The sequence below is a fragment of the Podarcis raffonei genome, chromosome 15, assembly GCF_027172205.1.
Source record: "Podarcis raffonei isolate rPodRaf1 chromosome 15, rPodRaf1.pri, whole genome shotgun sequence".
NCBI lineage: Eukaryota > Metazoa > Chordata > Lepidosauria > Squamata > Lacertidae > Podarcis > Podarcis raffonei.
This window is the reverse complement of record NC_070616.1, coordinates 43080212-43103107: the sequence shown is the minus strand read 5'-3', so window position 1 is coordinate 43103107 and position 22896 is coordinate 43080212. Positions and strand designations below refer to the sequence as shown.

At 43.0% G+C, this 22896-nt stretch overlaps 1 protein-coding gene across 3 annotated transcripts in view; it reads right to left on the bottom strand.

Moving 5' to 3' along the window:
- The window catches only part of BIN3 (bridging integrator 3), a 129490-nt gene that overhangs the window by 21589 nt on the left and 85005 nt on the right, over positions 1–22896 (bottom strand). For all 3 annotated transcript variants that reach the window (XM_053367042.1, XM_053367041.1, XM_053367043.1), the window contains exons 5-6: positions 18466–18602; positions 17897–17937 (exon numbers count right to left, since the gene is read on the bottom strand). In XM_053367042.1, coding sequence (XP_053223017.1) covers positions 17897–17937; positions 18466–18602 — 178 coding nt within the window. The remainder of the gene's footprint in view (positions 1–17896; positions 17938–18465; positions 18603–22896) is intronic.

The window sequence follows — 22896 nt, the reverse complement described above, 5'->3', positions numbered from 1 at the left end:
TTACATCATTTCAAATATCATGTCAACTCATTGCTGGCATAAATCAAGGGGGCAGAACTAGTCAAGTCATGATTTTCAAACCTGGTTTGCTAGCAGATTGTGAATCATGGTTTATCATTACACTAAATCACAATTTAAATATTTTTAACCATAGTTTAGTGTAATGTCTTAACTAACTCTATGTTCTAAAATAAACAACAACAGCAATAATCAAGTCTAGATAGGAAGCAGTTTACCAACAAGGGACTGGATTCAAAGGACTAAATGCAGAAACTAACAGCAGTGGTTTTCCTGGGCAATTTTTACAGTTTCAAGGTGGCTTAGGATTCATTTAATCCTTCCCACTTTTGTGGACAATTTGTATAACCGCACATATCAGAGAGGTGCAAGAAACCTGCCAAAATTATGAAGGATAGATGCATGAGTGTTTGTGCTAGTTGCCTTTAAACATGATTTGGGGGTGGGGAACCTAAAAGAGATATTTAAAAAATATATCTAAATTGCTTCTGAGGCTCCTGGTTCAGTTTGGGGTGATTTGGAGGGATCTGACTTCAGTTTAGACAAGTCCCAAATCTTTCCAGAACAGTCCAACTCAGCTTGGGGATGGTGTCTGACTTCAGTGCAAACATTTAGCTTTTAGTACCACGAAGCAGAATGCCTACATAATAAATACAAACACTCTCAAATCCTTAGTAGTCTAATGAACACCAAAACCCACAGAACACAGAGAGCTGCTAAAATAGAAGTAAATTTGCCCCCTGCATTCATAATCTCCTGGGAAATGCAGTTAGAATTCTCTAGACAGAACTTTAAAACCAAACCACCATTATTACGGCTCTTAGGTCTCTATGTTGTGAGAAGCACTCTGTACACGGAAGAGTTGCCCCAGTAGATTCCCCTTCCCTCCCCCTCAAGCCTTTATGCCAATAAGCACACCATGTTGTGCTCTTAGATATTTCAGATGCCGCTGCGCCATCAAATCTAATCTATAAAACCTACTCACCTGTAATAGCCTGTACGAAAGACATAACAGCAGGAAAGGTACTGTGGTATTATTTAAAACATAAGAGCTATTGACATTTGCTTCTATACTTAGATTTCTACATTGTTGGGAAGGACTTAAGCGCCTCAGAATAACTGTGGTTTTGATTTAAAGGACTAACTATGCAATCCTTGCCGTGCTATAGTTGCTATAGATTCATATGTTCAAAGCGTGAAACATGGGAGTCCTGCTGGACACACATAATAATCTCCAAGGACTGTCCTTTGTGTTTAATTAGACCCAAGAAGAAATTTTATTAATTAATGCAGGTCATGTCAGATGGTACCATTTCACATTCCGGGGGGTGGGGTGGGGGTCACAAGGCTCAATACTCCTCCATACAAATTACATGTTATATATGTGTGTGTATGAGAGAAAGAGAGAGATCCCATGCACACCGCAAACTAACCTATTAGTGAAGAGGGTTCTAGTCTAGTCTTCTTCCCCCGTTATATCACTTTTCTGTATTCTGAGAAGTCTTTCCTATGGACAAGCCTATTACCATGTATGAGAATTTATATCCAATTTATTTGTAAGGCCAAGTAGCCCTCGGCTGCAATCTGAAATTGTAACGCTCATGCAAAGGCTTGCAGCAGTTGTTTCTAGGCATGAGGCGATCAATCACTGTATATATTGAAAACAATAATCAGACCAGACTATCTACCACAGAATACCATTCCAAGACAGAGAGGCAAAGATGGTAGGTCCCTGTCCCAGCCCCCACAGGGGTTTGCCATTGACTCCACCCATAGATATGGTCCTTCTAAAGTCCTCTTTCACCTCTGAATTGGCAAGTGTGCAAGGACACATGAAGATTTAGCCCAGGGGTTGCCAGTGCTTACCCCCGATCTAGGAATGTAAGAGCAGCCCTGCTCTTAATTAATCTAATTAATCCAACATCCTGCTTCTGACAGTGGCCAATAACATCTTTTGGGAAGTCCACAAACAGGCCAGCCAGCAACAGCAGTCTCTCACGGTGCTGCTTAGCCGCTAGAATCCAGAAGCTGGCTGTTTCTCAACCTAGAAAGACAGGCTCCAGTATTGTTCAAAAGGTCCCAAGGAACTTGGAGATACATCACTTTGCTTCTGCCATCACCTCATTTTATTAGCGAAATGTGTGTTGGCTCTATGGTTGCATTAAAAGCAAATGATGTGAAATGATATTGTCTCAATGAGAGAAAACAGCTCCGTATGCTTTACGCAAAAAGCATCAGTGAAACAAACTTGTCCCTAGGATCTTTATTCCACGCAACTGGCCACAACTGCATTTATGGGATGCTGCAACTATGGGATTTGGGGCTTTCCCCCCATGATTGGTGGTGCAGCAGCAGGGCTTGTTTTGGTCTTTAACTATGGCAAAAGCTAAAAGAGTGCCTCTTGCTGTTGGCTACAGAGAATTATAGATCAACATCATGGTCTTAATGGGCTTGGGGGGAAACATCTCACTCTTAAAGGCAGAGGTCAAAAGGAACAACCAATGAACAGTGATCCTAGTGGACTGGGGACACTAAAATGTCAGAGAAAAAGCGATGGGGCAGAAAAGTCCATTGCCCATTTATGTGATGTGGTCAATCAAGCCCAACAAGATGACGCATTTTAATTCTGTGACAATCTGACTAAATTTACAAAGATAAGTCTCAAAAAGTGTCAGTGAATGCAGAACTTACTATGTAGCATGTTTCCTTTTCACATTTGTTACTGAATATAGAACTATTCCAGAAAGTATTACTGTAAGGGGACATGCCCCTTTCAGTTCTGAGTTCAACCATAAGAGTGAAGCTAAGAGCTGAGACCCTGTTAATCACCAACAGGAAGGGTTAAATATGCACCGTGCCATCATTACAGGCTCTGAAGACCTCCATGTTCTGAATCATATTTTCCTGAAATAGATTATGCTGCTAACTGGATTTTAACTATAGTATGCTGGGTTCAATGCTGTTCTTACTGCTATTTTGATTGTTATAGATTCCTATTGCTGTTTTATGCTGATTTTTAAAAATATATTTTTAAGGTTTGTATACCTTTGTGTCTTTATATGTTGGAAGCTGGCTTGTGAGAGGCTGGCCCTGAAAACAGTTTTAAAACACTTTAATAAAAATATATTAATATGTGAAATCAGATATATTTAAAACAATCCACTTTATGACCCATTGCTTCCCTAACTGGGTATCATAGCTGAGGTGTCAACAGTGAATGGTGGAAGCAAATGAAGGTGAACTGAGTTTATTTTTTTAAAAAAAAATAAACTAAGGAAATGTCAACATATAATAATTGCCCACCACATGGCAAAATACAGACAGAGACCCCACTTTTATAAAAATGCCATGTAAGGATTCTCTGCTCAATGTATGGACAAACACTGCAACTATCAGAGGGAAAAAAATAGGGACTTATTGCAACAATGAGTTTGCAAACATAATGAATTTCCTCAAAACAACCCCAACAAAAGATTTTAAAAGTATGAAACATAAAAAATACAAAATCACAGTGTCAGAATGTAATAAGTTAGTAACTAGCAATTGCAGCAGGTCTAAGAGATATTACAGCGCTTAGATATTTTGCCACCTGTTTGGTAATGGATTTATGATACAGACCCCCCCCCCCGAAAGAAGATACTTTATCATAAGGAAACCACTTCATGAGGGGATAAAGTTAACTATACGTTCTATAACCCTCTGATAAAATTGACAATAGAAAAACTGCTTCAGGCTCTACATGACTGTGAGGACAGCACTTATCCTTGAAGGCAACTTCAGAAAACCTGCTGAGTAGCACCTTGGGCTGCTCCCAGCACATTAGGCCAGAGACCAAGTTTGCCAAGACCAGGTTTGCAAAACACAGCTTAGCTTTCCTGACGTCCCAGCAGCGGACATCATGAGGGGCAGGCCCAAAGGCATTTCTGTATAGAGTTCATGGCTGTGCTCACGCACGTGCACACGCAGAGAGATATTGAAAATGCTATGAAAATAATGTTATCAAGTATCTGTAACAGATTTCCAGCAAAGAAGAACCCATTCTCCAGGTAACTGGATCCTGTGAATTGAATTGTGACTCCTTTGACTTTAACCCACTACAGTGGTATTCAATTAAATAACTGCAAGTGGAACAACTTCCACTAGCACAATGGGACTTCCACCTCTTCACCCCCATCCTGTCCCCAGATTTGCTGCAGAGGGTTGGGGGAATCCCCAGAACAGATTTGGGGGTGGGGAGTCCTGTTGCACAAGTTGTTTCTCTCATGCAAAGAGCTACTTAGTGCTACTTTCAATACAACCATCTGTCTTCACCTCAACCAAAATGAAACTCAAGTATTCCCCCTCCACAAATTTAAATTAAAAGAAATGCTCAGGGCAGTTTATAATCTAATCAGCACCATTATTTCCTACATTCACATCCTACCTTTCCTCCAGTGACCTACTAGTCCTGACGGCTGTTCTGCCTCCACGGTTGGAAACAGTCATGCTTCTGAAAATTGGTTGCTGGAAACCAGAGGATGCCAGAGGGCTGCTCCTGTGTTCAAATCCTGCCTGCAGGCTTCCCCCAGGCGCCTGGCTGGCCACCATGAGAACAAGATGCTGGACTAGATGGGCCATTGGCCTGATCCAGCAAAGCCTTCTTATATTCTTATGAGCAAAAGGCAGCATACATGGTTTCCCCCTCTCCATTTTATCATCACAACAACCCTATGAAATAGGTTATTCTGACATATAGTGATTGTCCCAAAGTCATGGCTTTATTTTGTATTTTTATTGTTTTAAAAAACCATATAATCAACATTTGCTCACATTTCTCTCCTGTTGACCTTCCTTCTCCCTTGCCTCCAATCAAATTTAGACATTATGTTCTGTGGCCAGGGACCTGTCTGAGTGAAGGGAGGAACCATGTTACTCTGTTAAGGACCATGTACATTAACAATGGTATGTAAAATCATTAATTTCTTAGGAATGAGGAATTGAAAAAGCTTATATAGATCACAAAAATATGGACATTAACTTAAAAACAAAGATTCTGCTACCATCTGAGTTAAAATATATTTCTAAAAACTAATTGATGTGTCTGTCTGTTTTTCCTGCTTACAACATTCTAGCAGTCTCAATTTAACAAAGTGATGTTTTTTCCAGGCACTAATGAAGGGACATGGCACAACAGATTGCTTTAAAAATAGCTAGAGTACAAGGTTTGTATATTCAGCAACTGCTGTCTCATAAGGACTTCTAATGCATGGGTCATGCACCATACTGGGAGGGGAGGGGTGAGATTATTCAAAGTCTACAAGCTGCCCTTACCCACTGAGCTACACAGCTTCCCTGCTGCTGTGATCACCTGAAGAACAGCTACTGGTACCTTCAGCCAAGATACAATGGGTGCACTGATTGTGCAACAGTAAGGATGTGCAAAGACAAAGATGACATCCAAGTTAGCGGCATTCAGAATCGCTGAGAATATGCCTCAGGACGTTGCAGGGCTTTCGGTGTGGAGTGCCTCACTGGCAGTGTTAAGAGGCCGCACACACCTATCAATGTGCTTGCTTGGAGCACCTCCAAGTAACAGAGATCTTGACTTGCCCCAAAGTATGGAAGTGTGCCTTGTTTACCTGTCTTTCTCCCCCCCCCAAAAAAAAAAAATCCTGGAAAAGAGGATGACAGTAGAGGTGGTTGGTCCATTACGGCAAATGGGGTTCTGCTCCACCAGCAGCAAAAAAAGATAACGCTGAAAGGATAGGACACAATTCAAAGACAACAATGCAAGGCTGATCGGTATATGGCAAAAACAGGAAAGAAGGATTCAGGTAGGTAGCCGTGTTGGTCTGACGCAGGAAAGGAAAAGGCCAGGAGCAGGTACAAAAAAAAAATAGGATTGAGAACAAGAACAAGAACAAGAACCAGAGCTGAGCAAGGAATGGCTTACTGCACGGGCAAAGAGGCTGTAATCTAAGGTGAGCAGTTAGGACGGCTTGTGATCCAACAGATTCCCAGTCTAGAATGCAGCTGCCACACATTTCTCAGCGTGCAGAGCTGGGGCAGGCAGACCATGCAGTTTGGACAGCATTTTATAACTGCTGAATGTGTAGGATGCCCAAAGTTTGACCCACATGTTTGCTGATCTCAGAGGAAGCTGGAATCACTTTCTCTCTGGAGATTCTGCTTGGGTAAAGAGGAGAATGAAGTGGTAATAATAAAAACTCAGAAGCAATAGGTATTAATAGCTAGCTACATGGGGATAACTAAATGAAAATACAGAAGCACAGTTTCCCCACTGCTGGAAGTAGAGAGGAATGTGCCACCAAAACTCTGCTTAAGGTGACACTTTAACCTATGGGTGGGGAATGCCAGACTTTAGAAGACACACTGAATTATAAATAATATTGCCACTTCTTTTTGCATTCGCAGTCTCCCTTCAGCTTCCCATAATTAAAGGGTGAGGATTGAAAGACAGTGCCCTGAAAAGATAAAAGCAGCATCAGGATTCCCACTGCTGCTGTGTTCATTAACTAGTCAACCTGCCTGACAAGTCTGTTCCTTGAAAATGGAAACTCACTCTTTCTTTCTCCAGCTGTGACACAGTGACTGCAACAGACCCATTACCACCCAGGCTGTGCTAACAGGAGATGGAGGCAGCTATGCTGCTATGCGCAGACAAGGATTCAGCACACTGCAGCATGTCCCACAGCAGGCAGAAGAGAAAAAAGTTGGGTGGATCCCTGCAACTAGGGCCACCACCTGACTAAATAATCTTACAGCACAATCTGAACCATGTCTACTCAGAAGTAAGTTCTACTGAATTCAAAGGGGTTTATTCCCAGGTAAGTGGGGTTAGGACTACAGCCTCAGTCAATTAAGTTTACATACAAGGGAGGCAATAACACCACTGTGTTTTAAGACAATGGGTCATAGTAGGCCTCACTTTAGAAGTGGCAATTTTGTGTGTGTGACGAAATGCTTCCTTCTCCTAAGACTGCACTTGCTACCTTCAGTTTTTAGAACTACTTGTTTTGCATTAAAAATAAAAAACCTTATGTCCTATGTATCAGAATGCTTTTGTAGCCAGAATGCTTTTTAGCCAATTTGAATCGAATGCTGCAGCCCTCCCAGAAGTTAGAATAATAGAATCAAAGAAGTGTAGAGTTTGGAGGGACCCCGAGGGTCATCTAGTCCAACGGTTTGCAATGCAGGAATCTCAGCTAAAGCATCCCTGAGAGATGGCCACCCAACCTCTGCTTAAAATCCTCCAAGGAAGGAGAGTCCACCATCTCTCGAAGGAGTGCCTTCCACTGTCATACAGCTCTTACTAAAAGAAGAGAATCACAAACATTGCAAGAAAGGGTGAATTCCGATGTTTGCTTACCCTATGGCAGAGGGAGGCTCCAGCTGTTGTTGGACTACAACTCCCATCAGCCCCAGTCATCATGGCTTATGGCAGGGGTTGGCAAGGCTTACCGGGCATGGGCCGGACTGGTGCAGCGCAACGCAACGCAGGAAAACACATCTGCACATGTCCACGGCGCTGGAAATCGCTTCTGTACAAGCGCGATTTCTGGCATCTGGGCATGCGCAGAAGCAATTTCCGGAGCCGTGGAAGAGAGTCCCGCGCCGTGCTGTGCCAGTTTAGCACAGCGCACGGGAACTCACTGAGTGGGTGGCTCGGTTCAGGTGCGGCTTATGGGCCAGTTAAGCAACCCTCATGGGCCACTTCCAGCCCATGGGCCTTAGGTTGCCGACCTCTGTCTTACGGTAGCTGTAATCCAATAACAGCTACAACACCCACCATTAGCAAACTGAGAACTGCTTTTCTGCACACTAATAATCACAGTCGCTAATCTTTTAGTTCATTAACTGCCTGCTTTTAACTGACTGATGCAATTGAAATGTATCAGTCCAGCGCCAAGGGCCTTCTGGCGGTTCCCTTTCTGCAAGAAGCCAAGTTACAGGGAACCAGGCAGAGGGCCTTCTCGGTAGTGGCACCCATCCTGTGGAACACCCTCCCATCAGATGTCAAAGAGATAAACAACTACCTGATGTTTAGAAGACATCTGAAGGCAGCCCTGTTTAGGGAAGTTTTTAATGATTGATGTTTTAATGTATTTTTAAACTCTGTTGAAAGCTGCCCAGAGTGGCTGGGGAAACCCAGCCAGATGGGTGGGGTACAAATAAATAATCATAATCATAATAATTATTATTATCTGCAGACTGCCAAAGCCTCAAAATGAATGCCTTTTTGGAGATAATGATGGAAGACCAAGGTAATGTAAGGTAAAAGGTAAAGGTACCCCTGCCCGTATGGGCCAGTCTTGACAGACTCTGGGGTTGTGCGCCCATCTCACTCAAGAGGCCGGGGGCCAGCGCTGTCCGGAGACACTTCCGGGTCACGTGGCCAGCGTGACAAGCTGCATCTGGCGAGCCAGCGCAGCACACGGAAACGCCGTTTACCTTCCCGCCAGTAAGCGGTCCCTATTTATCTACTTGCACCTGGGGGTGCTTTCGAACTGCTAGGTTGGCAGGCGCTGGGACCGAGCAACGGGAGCGCACCCCGCCGCGGGGATTCGAACCGCCGACCTTTCGATCGGCAAGCCCTAGGCGCTGAGGCTTTTACCCACAGCGCCACCCGCTGTGGTAATGTACAATTTAATAAATGTACAATTTATACAATGTACAATTTATATAATGTACAATTTAATAAATAAAACCTCCTGTGCATTGTTGGAAGGAAAGCTAATCTTTAACACCCCCATTACCTTAAATACCAGAACCAAATAGTCTTTTTTAAAGCACTTGTTCTTAATGCTCAACCTCTCCAGTTAAAAGCTGACTTCACCAGTTTAAATTAAATCCCACTGAGTAATCAACCTAGGATTTGGTTGATTAATCTGACTGAAGCTTACAGTACTCCTAGAATATAAAAACATATCACCAAGAAGTACCGACACATTATTAGGTTGTTACTTTTCCATCACACCTTTCTTCATGGAACTCAAGGCAGCTCACAAGGGGCTTCCAGGTGGCCTCCCATCCAGACACTGACTGCTTCAAGGCTGCATCCTGCATGTGGACATGTTCGTAAGTGAACACTCTGACACCTGAAGAGAGCAGCCAAATTCACCTTAAGAAGCTCCTGACTTTGTTTCAAGGCGCTCGACACACATAGAATCCAGGTGATAAAACTGAAAGATATTTGATCACTTCCATCAACTGTATTTAAGTTTGCCTCTTCTGACTACCCACTCTGGAGTATAGCTCAAACCACCCATTTCAGGGATCATATTCAATCGAGATCAGCACTTTTTGTTAAGTTTGAATCTGCATGTGTTAAATTCTCTATCATGTTCCCAAATCCTAAGTTTGCTGTGACACCACAATCTTTTTTTATACAACTTTATTTTAAGAAAACATGAAGTCCTTTACATTTATAGAAACAAAACCAGCAATAAATCCACCCTTCCCAGCCCAGTGACCGCAAACCATATTTCAGAAGTACCTGCTGAGAATCCAAGAGCAGTATGCTGACAACCACTTCACCACGCAAGCTTTCAAGTCGGCCTGCCCCAGGTTTGGAATGGATACCACAACAACATAGCAAGACTTGGGTTTCCTGGAACAGGATGCAAAGTTCTTTTTGCTGTCCTATACCATGAGAGATCTACTCTCCTAGAACAAACAGGCTGGTCTCAATTCCTTCTGCTATGTGGGTGATGTTCTAAAAAGGCAGAAGATCCACGCTCTCATAGCAAGCAAGGTCTGAGGATAAAACAAAGCCTTTCTTTCTAGTGCGGCTCAGCTTTTGCTTCTTACTGAGAAGGGGTTTTGCACATGGTAGGTTTAATCCTTGGCTTCTCTACAATAGATGTCAGGTGGCCCGACTGGGAAAGACCTGAGACCCCAGAAGGATGTTACCAATCACTACAGACAACACTCCAGACTTGCTGGCTCAATGGTTTCAATACAACAATTTCATATTTATATGGCTGAGTATGTGTATGCATTTATGTGCATGGGTTATTGGGATGTGCTGGAATCTGCCTCGAGCATCGTATCAAAGTATACAGCAAATAAAAAAGAAAAGGAAAAGAAAAGTTTGGAATCACTGCTAGCCAGACTAGCTGAATGACATCTGGCAATGTGTTCCCTCTTCTTTAAAAATGGGAATCAGAACAGCTAAAGCACAAGTGGGCAATCTAAAGTGCCTAACCATCTCTTGATGCTTTCAAAACACAAGGGGCTGAGTCAATGTTAAGTACCATCATTAGTAAGTACTATCATTATCTTAGCATACTCCAAGCAGCCTCCCCACTTTACTCAAATCCCTCCTTGAGAATACCCTCCCTTCCCAACCATTCTTCCAAGCTGTCTGTGGCAGGTTTGAGACTTTGCTGTCAAGCTGTGCATCATGTATATCAGGGACGTCCAACTCCCAGCAGACTGCGATCCACTCACAGAATAAAAAACTGGCAGTGATCTACCCCTTTTTTGGGAGGGGGGTTTTCAGGTCAAAGTTGTTGAGCATTTTTAAGGGAGGAAAGTCCTGGGGGTGGGGGGTTTCAGTTATAAGAGTTATAAGTAGTTCAGCTTTTTTAGGGAATAATGTCACATTATGGAGAGGGAAATTTCAGAACTGAGGAAAGGAGGAAGTCGCTCACCAACCGATCGCTAAGGAAACAATCTGCCTCACAGCAAAAACTCTGTCTTCCTTTTCAGCAATCTCGCAAAAATGGAGGACAAGGCTGGATGCTATTATGCCACCGCAAAGTAAAAGGAGCCAGCGATCAACTGCGATCGACCAGAACCTCTCAGGGATCGACCAGATGTTGGGCATCCCTGATGAATATGAAACATGGCTTGTGCTGTTGTGCAGCTTTTAGTCTGGGAACAACACACCAGATGCTGTTTCCCATTACAATCATGTGAATTCAAAGCTAAAGGCTCAAGAAACCATTCAGCAGTGACTCCTGGTCAAAAAGCAAAGAATGGAATCTGGCTGGGTAGGTTTTGAGGAAGCTTGTAGATAAAGAGATATAAAGTTTTATTTGTATGGCCAATGTACCATATTTTCTGTTATGGATGAAAATTTATCATTTCTGAACAATACATAAATAAAAGAACACATTCTTAATGTGATAATCACCTTTTCAAAGTGGAAACATCTATCAGATCACCCATAATCATGCACAACCAGACAACTCTTTCCACTTTTAACTGGCTATTTTTCTGTTGTTCCCACTGCCCCCAAAAGACTCTTATCTTCTGTCATGCTGTTTCCTCACCAAATATTCACAACTGGATTTGTGTTTTTTAATGGGCCGATAATGCAAATATATATTGGATGGTATAATAAGCCCGAGCAGAAGATCTGCTGCCAGCGAAGAAATGAGGCCTGCCTCTTGAAGGACAGCTAAAGAGAACTGAAGAGCAGGACAAGGGAAAAGGAGTAGAAAAACAGGACTTGGGGAGAGAAGAGGAAAGGGTGGTAATTAAAAGAACATAAAAAATAGTAACTAAGCCAGAAAAGGCAATGGGGAGGAAAAACTTTATAAACATGGGAGGCAGGAAAGGGTGTGATTGAGACTGGTACAGAGCTAGCCAAAGCACTTGGGCTGGGTTCAGGAATGCCTGTCATTCCATAATCGGTGCCCACACGTCCGTCGCAGGCCTGTCCACCCACCAGGAAGGGGAAATTAAAACCATCCTTTCCGACTACAGCAAAAAGCAACAGAAAATAAGATGACAGTTCAAACCAGTGGGAAGAAGGGATTAAGACTAAGAGTCCCCAGATGAGGGAGGGTGCACAACTGGGGGTGGAGGGAAGGAAGGCCATGTGGCTAGCTTTGTGTATGAAATCCTCATTAGAGTCCAGTAAGGACATGAAAGCGGATTTTGTTGTTTCCGGTCCCCAGTTCCCCCCAGGGAGCCGAAAGGCTGGGTTATCTGCTTTCACTGTCAGAGAAAGATTCACAGACCAGGACTGTGTGATTAATGGATGAGATTGATGGGTTACAGAGGGGGTTAGGCACTGCTACTAGTAATGTAGGTTACTGGAACCTTCTAGCCTGGAAAAGCAGGGGTTGAATAAAGCTGGTCACTCAAGTGGCAAGCCTCCAGACTGGACAATTTTTGCCACACACCACTGGTTTCCAGCTGTATAGGAAACTCACTCTTGAGGAGATATAACTTAGCTTATGCAACATGCTGATTCAAACTGCTGAGGGGCAGGGGGAGCTTGCTTTTCACAGAAAAGGCAGCAGAAAGAAATGTGAAGAGAGGCAACACCACCAGTTTTTTCTAATGAACCTCAGACTCTGCATACAACCTCCACATCCATTTATTCTTGTTTCTGAGGATTCCTGGCTTGGGTCTGTCACGACACCCTCACCTGGTTGGAAGCGTCTCCTCTGTACTTGTTGCTGGTCTTCACAAAGGTCAAACTAACACCATAAGAGCTTCCCATTTTAAGCATTCCATTTTTGTCTGCTCCCTCAGGCCTGGGACCGTCAATCCAGCCTTGGACCTAGTATAAACCCCGCCCACACATGCCAGTGCAACTCTGAATCTTCAGGGGAGAACTGCCAACTGTGTTAAGCAGTTAGTTAATTTGGACCCTTCCCCTCTGTCTTTGTGCCAGGAGAGTCAATATATCACACCACCCCCTGCTGTGGGAGGGAGTTCTCCAGGATCCTCACGTTCTCTGCAGTGTCTGAGGTGCTCTGCGGCCTGGAAGCAGCTCCTTTCGGTACCTTTGGGGACCACCACTCCAACCAGCTGGCAAAGCACACTAGGAAACCATGTAAGTTGCCTTGAGCATGTCTTGGTGTGACAGCTAAGGGCCAAGCTCTGAGTTACTTTTAAGCCCTGACGGTCTACAGAGTCTGTCTAGTCCATTCACAGGCATCAGGATCTACAATGTTGCTGTGCTTTTTGTCTCCGAGGGTCTTTTCTTATATGGACCTTTCTACTGACATTTTAATCAGGATAACGAAAAGCTTTGCAGGAAGCAAGAGTCTTGAGCAGCAGCAAGCACCTGGCGTTCAGGTGGCTTAATGAGACTGAGCACACTGAGATCAGAACCAAGTCTTCTTGGTTTGAAAGACATCAGTTATCTTCAGGCACTTTTGTGTGAAAGACAGCTCAGTGGGTAGAGCATGAGACTCTTAATCTCAGGGTTCTGGGTTCGAGCTCCACGTTGGCAAAAGATTCCTGCATTGCAGGGGGTTGGGCTAGATGACCCTTGTGGCCCCTTCCAGCGCTATCATTTTGTGATTCTAAAAGGGAGTTTGTTCAACATGCAAGGTGGGGAGGCAGAGCTCTAAAGTGCAGAGGGCAGCAAAGAGGGCTCCTCATTTCATATATTCACCTTTATGGAGAGTAACACAAAGAGATGAACTCCTGCACTCACCCTCATGGCTCCCACTCATGTATTGAGGGAGCTCACTTTTACATCACCTGAAGGAGGCTGTTGTGTGAATGAGGTGCAGAATGCAAACATTCGAGCTTCTTGCATTGTTCAAAGCACAAAATGTGTTACCCACCATAGCTAGTGCCCTGTACACTTGACCAATCCCATCCTGGGGTAAGGGAGGAGCTGGGAGGATGCTGTATGAGCCAGAAGAGAGATGACTTTTGACTGAATTGGATCTGGGGTGAATTTTCCAGCCTTCCACTCTGCTCAACCCACACAGGGAAGAACACAACATTCTCACTTAAAATTTTAAATGAACTGAAATTAACCCTCAGTAATTCCACACCAGGGGACTGTATTATCTAGGAAAAACAAAGAAAATACAACTTCTGATCCTAGTAACCTCGGGAAGATGTGCCTGCCCCCTTGAGTCAGTTGCTGCTTTTGAAGAGAAGCGATTAGTCTCATCAGAGGCGCCAAACACCTCCTGGAGCTTCGTACGGCTGCACTAGAGAATAAGGTGTTTTATGCTGCACATGACTCTGATTGTAATATATTGCCGCTAACAATAATTGTGTGGATTGAATTTATCTATGTCTTTAGCTAATAAATTGTAAGGACCACCACTGAAGGGAGTAATGAAGTGCAGCTGTTAGAATCAAAGCCCATTTCTAGGTCAAGGCAAGTCTGGGAGAGGCTAGGGAGGATGATCTCCTTTGGGAAAGCAATACCTAACAGGAAACAAGTGAAAGAATCCCAAGACAGTTTTCATTAATCTAGAAACATTATCAGAGCATTCCAAAATCAGAAAGAGGGGAGAGCACAAGCCTGAATGCCTACGGTGCCTCTCATTAATGCTCAGATGGGTCCTGGGGCTCTTTAAAAAATGTTGTAGCATCACATATGCATTTACTCTCATTGGCTCCCCCTTGGCTTCGCATTTCACATACAGGAAGCAGAGGAAAAGAAATGATCCAGATTAACCCTAAAGTGGAATGTGAAGGGGGGTGGCTTTAAAATGCAGGTTGTAACTGCACTCAACTTGCCAAACTATAAAAGGGCAAAAGTGAGGGGATCGGAAATGAGTTTGGCTTCCAGAACTGTTTCAGAGATGGGAGTTTCTGGAGCTCACGGGCTGAAGTCTTAGTCTGAGACCAAATTGTGTCTGCATCTAGTTCTCAGATAAGTTAAGAACTCACTTTGGATTAACAGCCTTAATTACCAATGAGAATAAAATGAGGAAAAACATGCAACCTACCTTGCCTAGTTTTTGTGAAATTGCATGGCGTGAGGATGCTCTTCTAAGGCAGGAGCTACATGTTACACAAGCCAATTTGTATTCCCAAATCTGTCTTTGCCAAGTAATATTTACTGGTTTGGTTTTGTCAAGTAAGTTTGCTCATGTGGTGGTGGGTATTTGCAGGAGACATTTGGTTGTCAAAGTGTTTATGCACTTAACCCCTTCCCCACCCACTACTTCCGCCCTACAACCCCTTTCCAGGCTCTCTCTCTTTTCCACCTTAGCTTTATACCTTTACATCTCACTGGTTAGCTAGTGCAGATTTTCCTATGTGTACATAAAGCAATGGTGGGGGAGGGGGACATCTGTGTGCTGAACTGGATTTAAATAGAATAAAGTTGGGAAACAAAGTAATGTATTTCCTGAATATGCAGTATGTTGTAATACAATTTTCACAATGGGCATTTATTTCTTTTTTCTTAACCAGTGACTGTACAGACAGGAAAGTCAAATTTCCTAATCAATTCAAAAGATCCCAAGAAGTTATAGAACTTTCCCTTTTGCTGTATTGTGGCCCCTCACGGCCTCCCAGCCTGCCTTTCTGATCAGCTGCAAGTCATATACAAATGCTTCTTTGATCAGAAGTCAGCACCAGCCTTGCACACCCTACAAGCAGGAACCTTTCTTGTCCAGACCTGCTTTCAGTCAAGCACTCCCATCTTCCCTTACCTTCTTTAGCCATTCTCTCCCATCGTTAGCCTACATGTCACAGTAATCCCCTCATTCATAAAGCACAATGTGAAGGATTCAAATTCTACCCTTGAGACAGGTCTACAGTATAGTATGTTGTGTACTCTTCACAAGCCTGTTCAGTTTTTATACCTTCCAATGTGAATCCAATATCCATATCCAAGCTGACTGAGAATTACAATACTTTTTTGGGTGGGTGGGAAGAGGAAGAGATGGAATAATAGGAAAAGACAGACAAGTGAGGGCAGTAAGAGCAGAAGAGGAACATGGCTGGAGACCATGAAAAATAGACAGGGTGGAAATCTGCTGCAGTAGGTAAGAATTTTGCGATCATTTCTCGTTCTTCATAGTTTAAACCAGGGTAGTCCAACATGGGGCCCATGGGCGGCCCTCGAGGCTGTTTTTGGTGGCTCTCCAGCTCCATACCCTCTACCTCACCCAGGGCAGCACAGCCAGGCAGATGGAGATGGCAGTGAGTGAGTGTGCTGCAGCCCAAGGCAGGCTGCTGTGGCTGTTCCTCCTCCTCTGCTGCTGCTGCTGCAGGAGCTCTGTGTGGCCACCAGGCTGCATTTTTGAAGCCGCTTGGAGCATGGCCAGATCCCCAAGCAGCCAGGGCTCCAGAGCCTCCCAGGGAGTGGGCAGTACAGAGAAGAAGGGTGGGTGTTTGTCTGTGTGTGTTTCAGCATGAAAGACTTTGCTTTCTTTTTTGCAGTGCATAGAAGTTTGAGCTTTGGGATGTACCAATTGGTGGGGGAAGAGAAAGGAATTTTGGGAAGAAGAAGAAGAGGAAGAAGACACACACACACACACACTATGTACAAGTGTTTTCAAACATGAACTTCATGAAGTCCAAAACTCAAAACAACTTAACATACAATTCAGTCAAGAGTTGCCTGCACATGTGAACAGCCAACTTCAAGGCAGACATCAATCAGCTCGTGAAGAATTCTCCAGCTAAGACACCCCATTGATGTCTGCATTGTTAACAAATACTAACTGTTAACTATAATTGTGTGTTTAATATATATATATATTTAATTAAATACATGAAACGTGTATATTAAATAATATTAACTATATTGCGAACACTTAAATTTACAATATGAAAATTTAATTCAGTGTGTGCCGCCCTCCCAGGTTCTGTGCCAAAGGACTTTTGTGGCCTACTTGGTCTGAGAGGTTGGAACTCCTTGGTGTAAACAGAATAGGAGGAAAGAGATGCTCTTGATACTAGCACAGGGCACCCATATTAACAGCATAAGACTCTTGCTTGAGACTAGAGACAACAAAAATGTCAGGTGTAAACTAAGGTTGTTATTCAGTAATTTACCTCACTCACTACCTTATTAAAGTCATTTTATTCTCTCTTGCACTATTTCCTTGTAATCAAATAGAGAATCTAAAGACTTCTGAAGTCATTTGGTTGCTGTAACTGAAATTCTTCCTAAATTCATTTAAGGAGTCTCTAATGCTTGCTTATAGCCCTAGTAAGTGCTAATAAGACTTAAACATTTGAAAGATTCTTACAGACTTGCAAGGATAAAAGTACGCCTGCAGGGTTAGATGTATTGCTGGGTGAGGATGAGCTTCGAAACCTTTACATTTTATCAGCCTTGATAGGGGAGGTGCTACCTCCAACATAAAGATGACAGAACCCACACTGTTCATAGAATCTAAAGTTCATGCAGTTCATATATGTATAGGATTTAGATACAACTCCTTCACCAAAAGACAAGATCATCTATCCACTAAGTTAACAACCAGAACAATCCTGAACAGAGTGGGCTGTTTGCACATTAACACCAAGCCATACTTTGGTGGTATATGCTTGAGCTAAAATTAGTCCAATGAAACCTCAGGATGGCATGCTCCCCTCTCCTTCTCCCACTCAGCCAGAAGGACTTTGCTAGCATTTACAATTGGCTTTGAAGAATCCTGGATTGTTTATACATACAAACCAGAGATCAGGAAACTCTGGTTAGTTAAACCAATCTTTAGTTCATACAGAACAAGAAGCCAGGATTCTTTGAAAGTGAAAGCAGCAGTAGGGAAGCCTTTTTACGGGAGTGCAGAAATGTCTAATGCCTTTCATGTGCCTATTCTTGTTCATGCAAACCTGCTCCAGGACGATAGACATTCTGTGATTTGTTGGCCAAATTCTACAACTAATATAACTCATGCATATTACGTAAATCTAACCACATTTCCAATGTTCTGATTCTTTATATAGACATTATAGACTTGCTTCTAATGTTTTAGAATGCTTTTCCTTCACATTTTCAATCTTCTATGAAGGCGAGGAATTGGGATCCTCATCCCCTGAATACAAAGTGGGATTTACACAATTTCACAAGCTTTCATGGGCTTCACTTATGTTCCCTGACGGATACATGTATTGCTCGCCCCCATGTTAAATCATGTTCCCTTGTAAGGACTGCAAAAGCACACACCGTTGCTCATACCAAAATACTGTTACTTACTTTTTCAAGGGCTCTATGACTGTCTTTTGTATTTGGTTCACCTGCCAGAAAAAGAGACATGGACAACAATAATGGATATGAAAGACAATCTGAATTACAAGTGGGACCTGCAATGAAATGTTGCAGTGCATTCTCGCCTCCTAAACAAGATTGTTGTTCTTCAGGGTTTCTGCTAGCCTGCTGGCCCATCCCCTTTCCACTCCCCCACCCCCATGTCTTCTGCTCTTCACTTCCAGCTGACACTCAACATTCCGAACATGCTCAGTTCTCACTGGAACAGTCCACTTGTTCCTAGAATAATTAAAACAAAACCCTGCAAGCCCAAGAGTCCTAAGAATTGTATCCATGGCTAAATACCAAATTCTGCAATTTGCAGCATGATCCCAATCATGCAGACTTGTACACCCTCTGATATATAGCCAGAAACTTTCAGTATATGCAAATTTTGACAGGCTATTTTCAGACAAGCAAAAAGGACACTTCACAACAGGTGCAGGCGGACTTGAAGGACATAATTTTTCACTCTCTCCTCTCCCCAGATAGAGATTCTCTCTCTCTCTCTCATTTACCTTTTCTTGGTTAAAGGAATCCATTCTCTTCATAGCTGTGTCCAGGGCCATCACCATTTCAAGAAATTTGGGGTCTTGCTCACAGAGTGGGTTCGACAGTAAGTCAGATGAGATTTTCACAGCAGACTTTGACATTGCTACAGTTGAGACAGAACCCAGGAAAGCAAGAAGTCTGTTAATGATAAAGAGCTGCACAATTATTGTTGAAACTCAAGGAAGTATGTTGCTATCAACAGGTAGGACCTCTCAAAGGTGCTAGCTGTCTAGAGGAAGGGTGAGCAAACCAGTGTCATTCTGGTGTTCTAGACTACGATTCCCATCACCCGACCACTGTACATGTTGGCTAGCCCTGATGCAGGGTGGCTGGAACTGAAATAAGTTGCAGTTTAGAACCCCAGGTTGCCTGCCCTTCAAGGTGTAGTCCAGAGCATCTGAAGAAAACTAGGTTGTCTACCAAGTTGTCTAACAGGTAAACACTTGTCTCTTTGATTGGTTCTTAATTCTGTTTGCATCATGCACACCTACTGTTGAGTACATTTGACCCCTGCCAAGTCCCTGGAAAAGATGTCGCTTTGTTCTGCATGTTGTACTTCCAACTTGAGGCACGTTTAAATGTTTTGGTGGGAATGGCAAGCTATAAAAGAAACCTCCCGCAATGTGTTTAAAACCAGGCTTAGAATGCCTGTGGGCAAAATCTGACATCGGATTATCATATCAAAATCAACACAGCAGCATTTGCATAATGCTTATATTTATTACATTTACATATTGTCTTTCTGCCAATGCACTCAACAAGCTTCAAAGCACTTGACATACATTATCTTGTTGTAATCCTTATAAGTACCCTGTAAGGCAGGTCTGCATAATTAAGCTCATAACAAGGTGTAGGCCTGAGACTAGGGGGTGGGGGGGACACACAATCTGAAGCGAGGACTTCTTGATCTGTACCAGGCTTTTTCAGCCACTGTACTACACAACTTCTTACTTTATAGCCTTTTCCTGTTGCAAATTGCTGTGTTCATTCATTCTCACAACCACCACTTAGTAAGTACTTCCATTATCCTAAGGCTTAGACATCATAACCTGCCTAGAACCACCCTGAGAGCTGTTATTTGAACTCAGACCTCACTGTTCCAAGGCCAGCACTGTCAAATACTCTCCGGCAGTGAGTCAAGTGCTTCATAATCCAGCTTTTCAGGAACTCATTCATTATCTTGTTTCTACAGAATAAACTGAAACACAAAGAGCAGACACTCCAGAGTGCCTAAAATGCTAATGGGAAACTTTCCAGGAACACTAACGGATGGCTTGGAAGAAGAGTTATTAATGAATTTGTGTAATGCCAAGATAATAGCTCAAATGCAATCAAGTCCATACCATTTAAACGCAGCATTTATAATACTGCGCAAGTAAGGCTCTCTTTCAGATAGGCACAGACGCGCAGGGCTTGCCTTTTTCTCTAGGCTGCTAAGCACTGCAGAGTCTCACTACAGCTTTTTCAAAATGAAACAAATCACAGCCTATTAAGAGTTTGCAGCTTCCCAGTTGTTTTACAAAAATTATCTGGTGGCAGCTGTGACAAGATAATGAAAGTACAGCAAAGGTTCCTGCACACACTTACCTAGGAGTAAGCGCCAATGAACAAAGCAGGATTTATTTCCAATAAAATATATGTAGGATTAAACTGCTAGGATAGCATTGTACATTTCAAGCGGATCCAGCTGTGGGGAAAGTACCAGAATGAGGGCAGGAGATTGCCTCCCTCCAGAAGTTGACAGAGAAGCAGCAATGAGATCTACTTGGTAAAAGGTAAAGGTAAAGGACCCCTGGATGGTTAAATCCAATCCAATTTGACTACGGGGTGCAGCGCTCATCTCACTTCAGGCCGAGGGAGCTGGCATTTGTCTGCAGACAGCTTTCCGGATCCTGTGGCCAGCATGACTAAAACGCTCCTGGTGCAACAGAACACCTTGACAGAAGCCAGAGCGCATGGAAACACCGTTTACCTTCCCGCCACAGTGGTACCTATTTATCTACTTGCTCTGGCATGCTTTCAAACTTCTAGGTTGGCAGGAGCTAAGACAGAACATGGGAGCTCACTCCGTCATGGGGATATGAACTGCCAACCTTCTGATCGGCAAGCCCAATAGGCTCAGTGGTTTAGACCACAGTGCCACCCGTATCCATTACATTACCTGAGCCTGGGTTCAAATCCCAGTTGTAGTGACTTCCATAGCTGTCAACTGGTGGTTTATGGCTTGCTTCAGTCTCCTTCACAGGAAATGCCCTCCCCCCACCCCGATTTTCCTTGTTGTGTAATGCCCCACTGCCCCACGCAGTACATGTTAAATGATAAGTTTTTTGTACTCTTAGCAAACCCACACCCAGTTTTTTCCTAGTGTGGGGAGCAGCACATCTCCAGGAAGGAAATCCAGGCTGCATGTTTGACATGAAGTGGCAACTGATGACAGAAAATACAGCTGATAAGACCATGCCTGTTAATAGAAATAGGACAATGTGACTACATCACTCTAATTGCTCCTCATTCTAATCTAACAATCATGTTTCTAGAATTATCATTCTGCATCAGCCATATTTAGTAGTTAGAGCAGGAGTGACTAACCTGCAGCCCTCCAGCTGTCGTTGGAATCCATCACCCTTTAACTCAAGCTAGCATGGTCAACGATCGGGGCCAATGAGAGTGGTGCCCAGCTGCATCTTAAGGGCCACAGGTTAGTCACTCCTGGGCTGTGGCTTTGGATTAGGACTGGGAAGATCTAGGTTCAAATCCCCACACAGTTGTGAAGCTTTGTGAGTGGCCTTAGACCAGTCAGGACCTCTTAGCTTCTCCTTCCTTACAGTGAGACGGAAGAAGCAAGTGATGAGCTCCGTGAAGTAAACGCAATAAAAAATATATAACCAGTATCTCTATTAGTGAAACTAATATAAATTGTGTATCTAATCAGGATGGCAAAACATAGCACTATTACTTACTTAGAAGGCCTAAAATGTGCTTCTCGTTAAGATATCATTTCCGTTTCATCGTGCATTTGGGGACGGGGGAGGTAAGACCTCTTCTGTTCGCTATTTGACAGCATATTTTGCAGTTAGATGGTTTTATCATTTTAAATGAAAAGTGATTCGATATATTGTATGCTATTGGTTGCTGTACATTGCCTGGGGATCCCTTTAATATGAAAGTCTTATTAGAAATAAAATAAAATAAAATAATAAAATAAAATAACTACACAAATAGCACAATCATCTAAGTAAAAATATCAATTTGCAGCACTTGTTTGGGTGGGGCACTGCTGGTAAAAATAAAATTGGGTTTTCATGGAAGGAAAATGTCTACGGAGACGTAAGGAGTGTGTGGAATCTCCTACTCTTTATAACTACATCCAGTAGAGTGGCAGGATATAATATCAAAGAATCATAGAATCGTAGAATCGGAAGGGACCTCAAGGTGCAACCCCCTGCAATGCAGGAATTCCAGCTGAAGTGTCCATGACAGAAGACTATCCAATCTCTGCTTAAAAACCTCCAAGGAAGGAGAGTTTACAACATCCCGAGGGAGATTGATATAAATTTAATAAATAGATTTTAAAAAGACAGTTAAGAAAAGCAGTAGGAAATTAAGAACTAAAGAAGAAAGGTGACATATTAAAACGGGAGAAATAATGAAAGAACTACAAAGAGAAATGTTTTCAAGTGCCACTTGTTGGTTTGGCAAATATAAGGAATTTGGGTAAGGGCATTGGATTTTTGGAGACCACATGCAGACACAACATAGCATTTATTTTTTGTGTTGTGATTTTGTCCTGTGAACCGCCCTGAGACCAGTGGGTACAGGGCAGTATACAAATTAAATAAACAATGATGGTGATGATGATAACAAAAATATATTTCTCAAAGTCACTGATCACTTTGTAGCCATGCTTGTGATGTTCCCTTGTCTATGTGCTGCTAGTGAAGTATTTGCCAGGAGTGCTGCTACCCATTCAGCTGGAGTAACCAAGTTATTTGCAGCAGAAGCCGGATATCTGACCCAAGGCTAACCTAGTCCAACGTGACAGTACTGGTCAAGTAAACAATCATCCTTCCATCAATGCAATGGAAGGACTGGATGCACAGAGGAATGGGACATAGGACAGCTAATACATTGCCAGACGTATGCTGGACCTGGGAAAATATAAACTGTTCAATCCAACTAAACAGTCAGCTCTCACAGTTACTGGGAGGTGGAGGAAGCAATGCTCCAGAGGGTTTGAATGTGTAATTAGGTTTTGCCAAACAGCATCCAGCCAGATTTGGATTTGTCCCAGTTTCCACTCACTAGTAGGAAGGACAAGCAAAACAAAGAAATAGCCACTGTCAGTCCATAATTCAGGATGACATGCCTCAAAATGCAAAATCATCTCTTGCTATCTG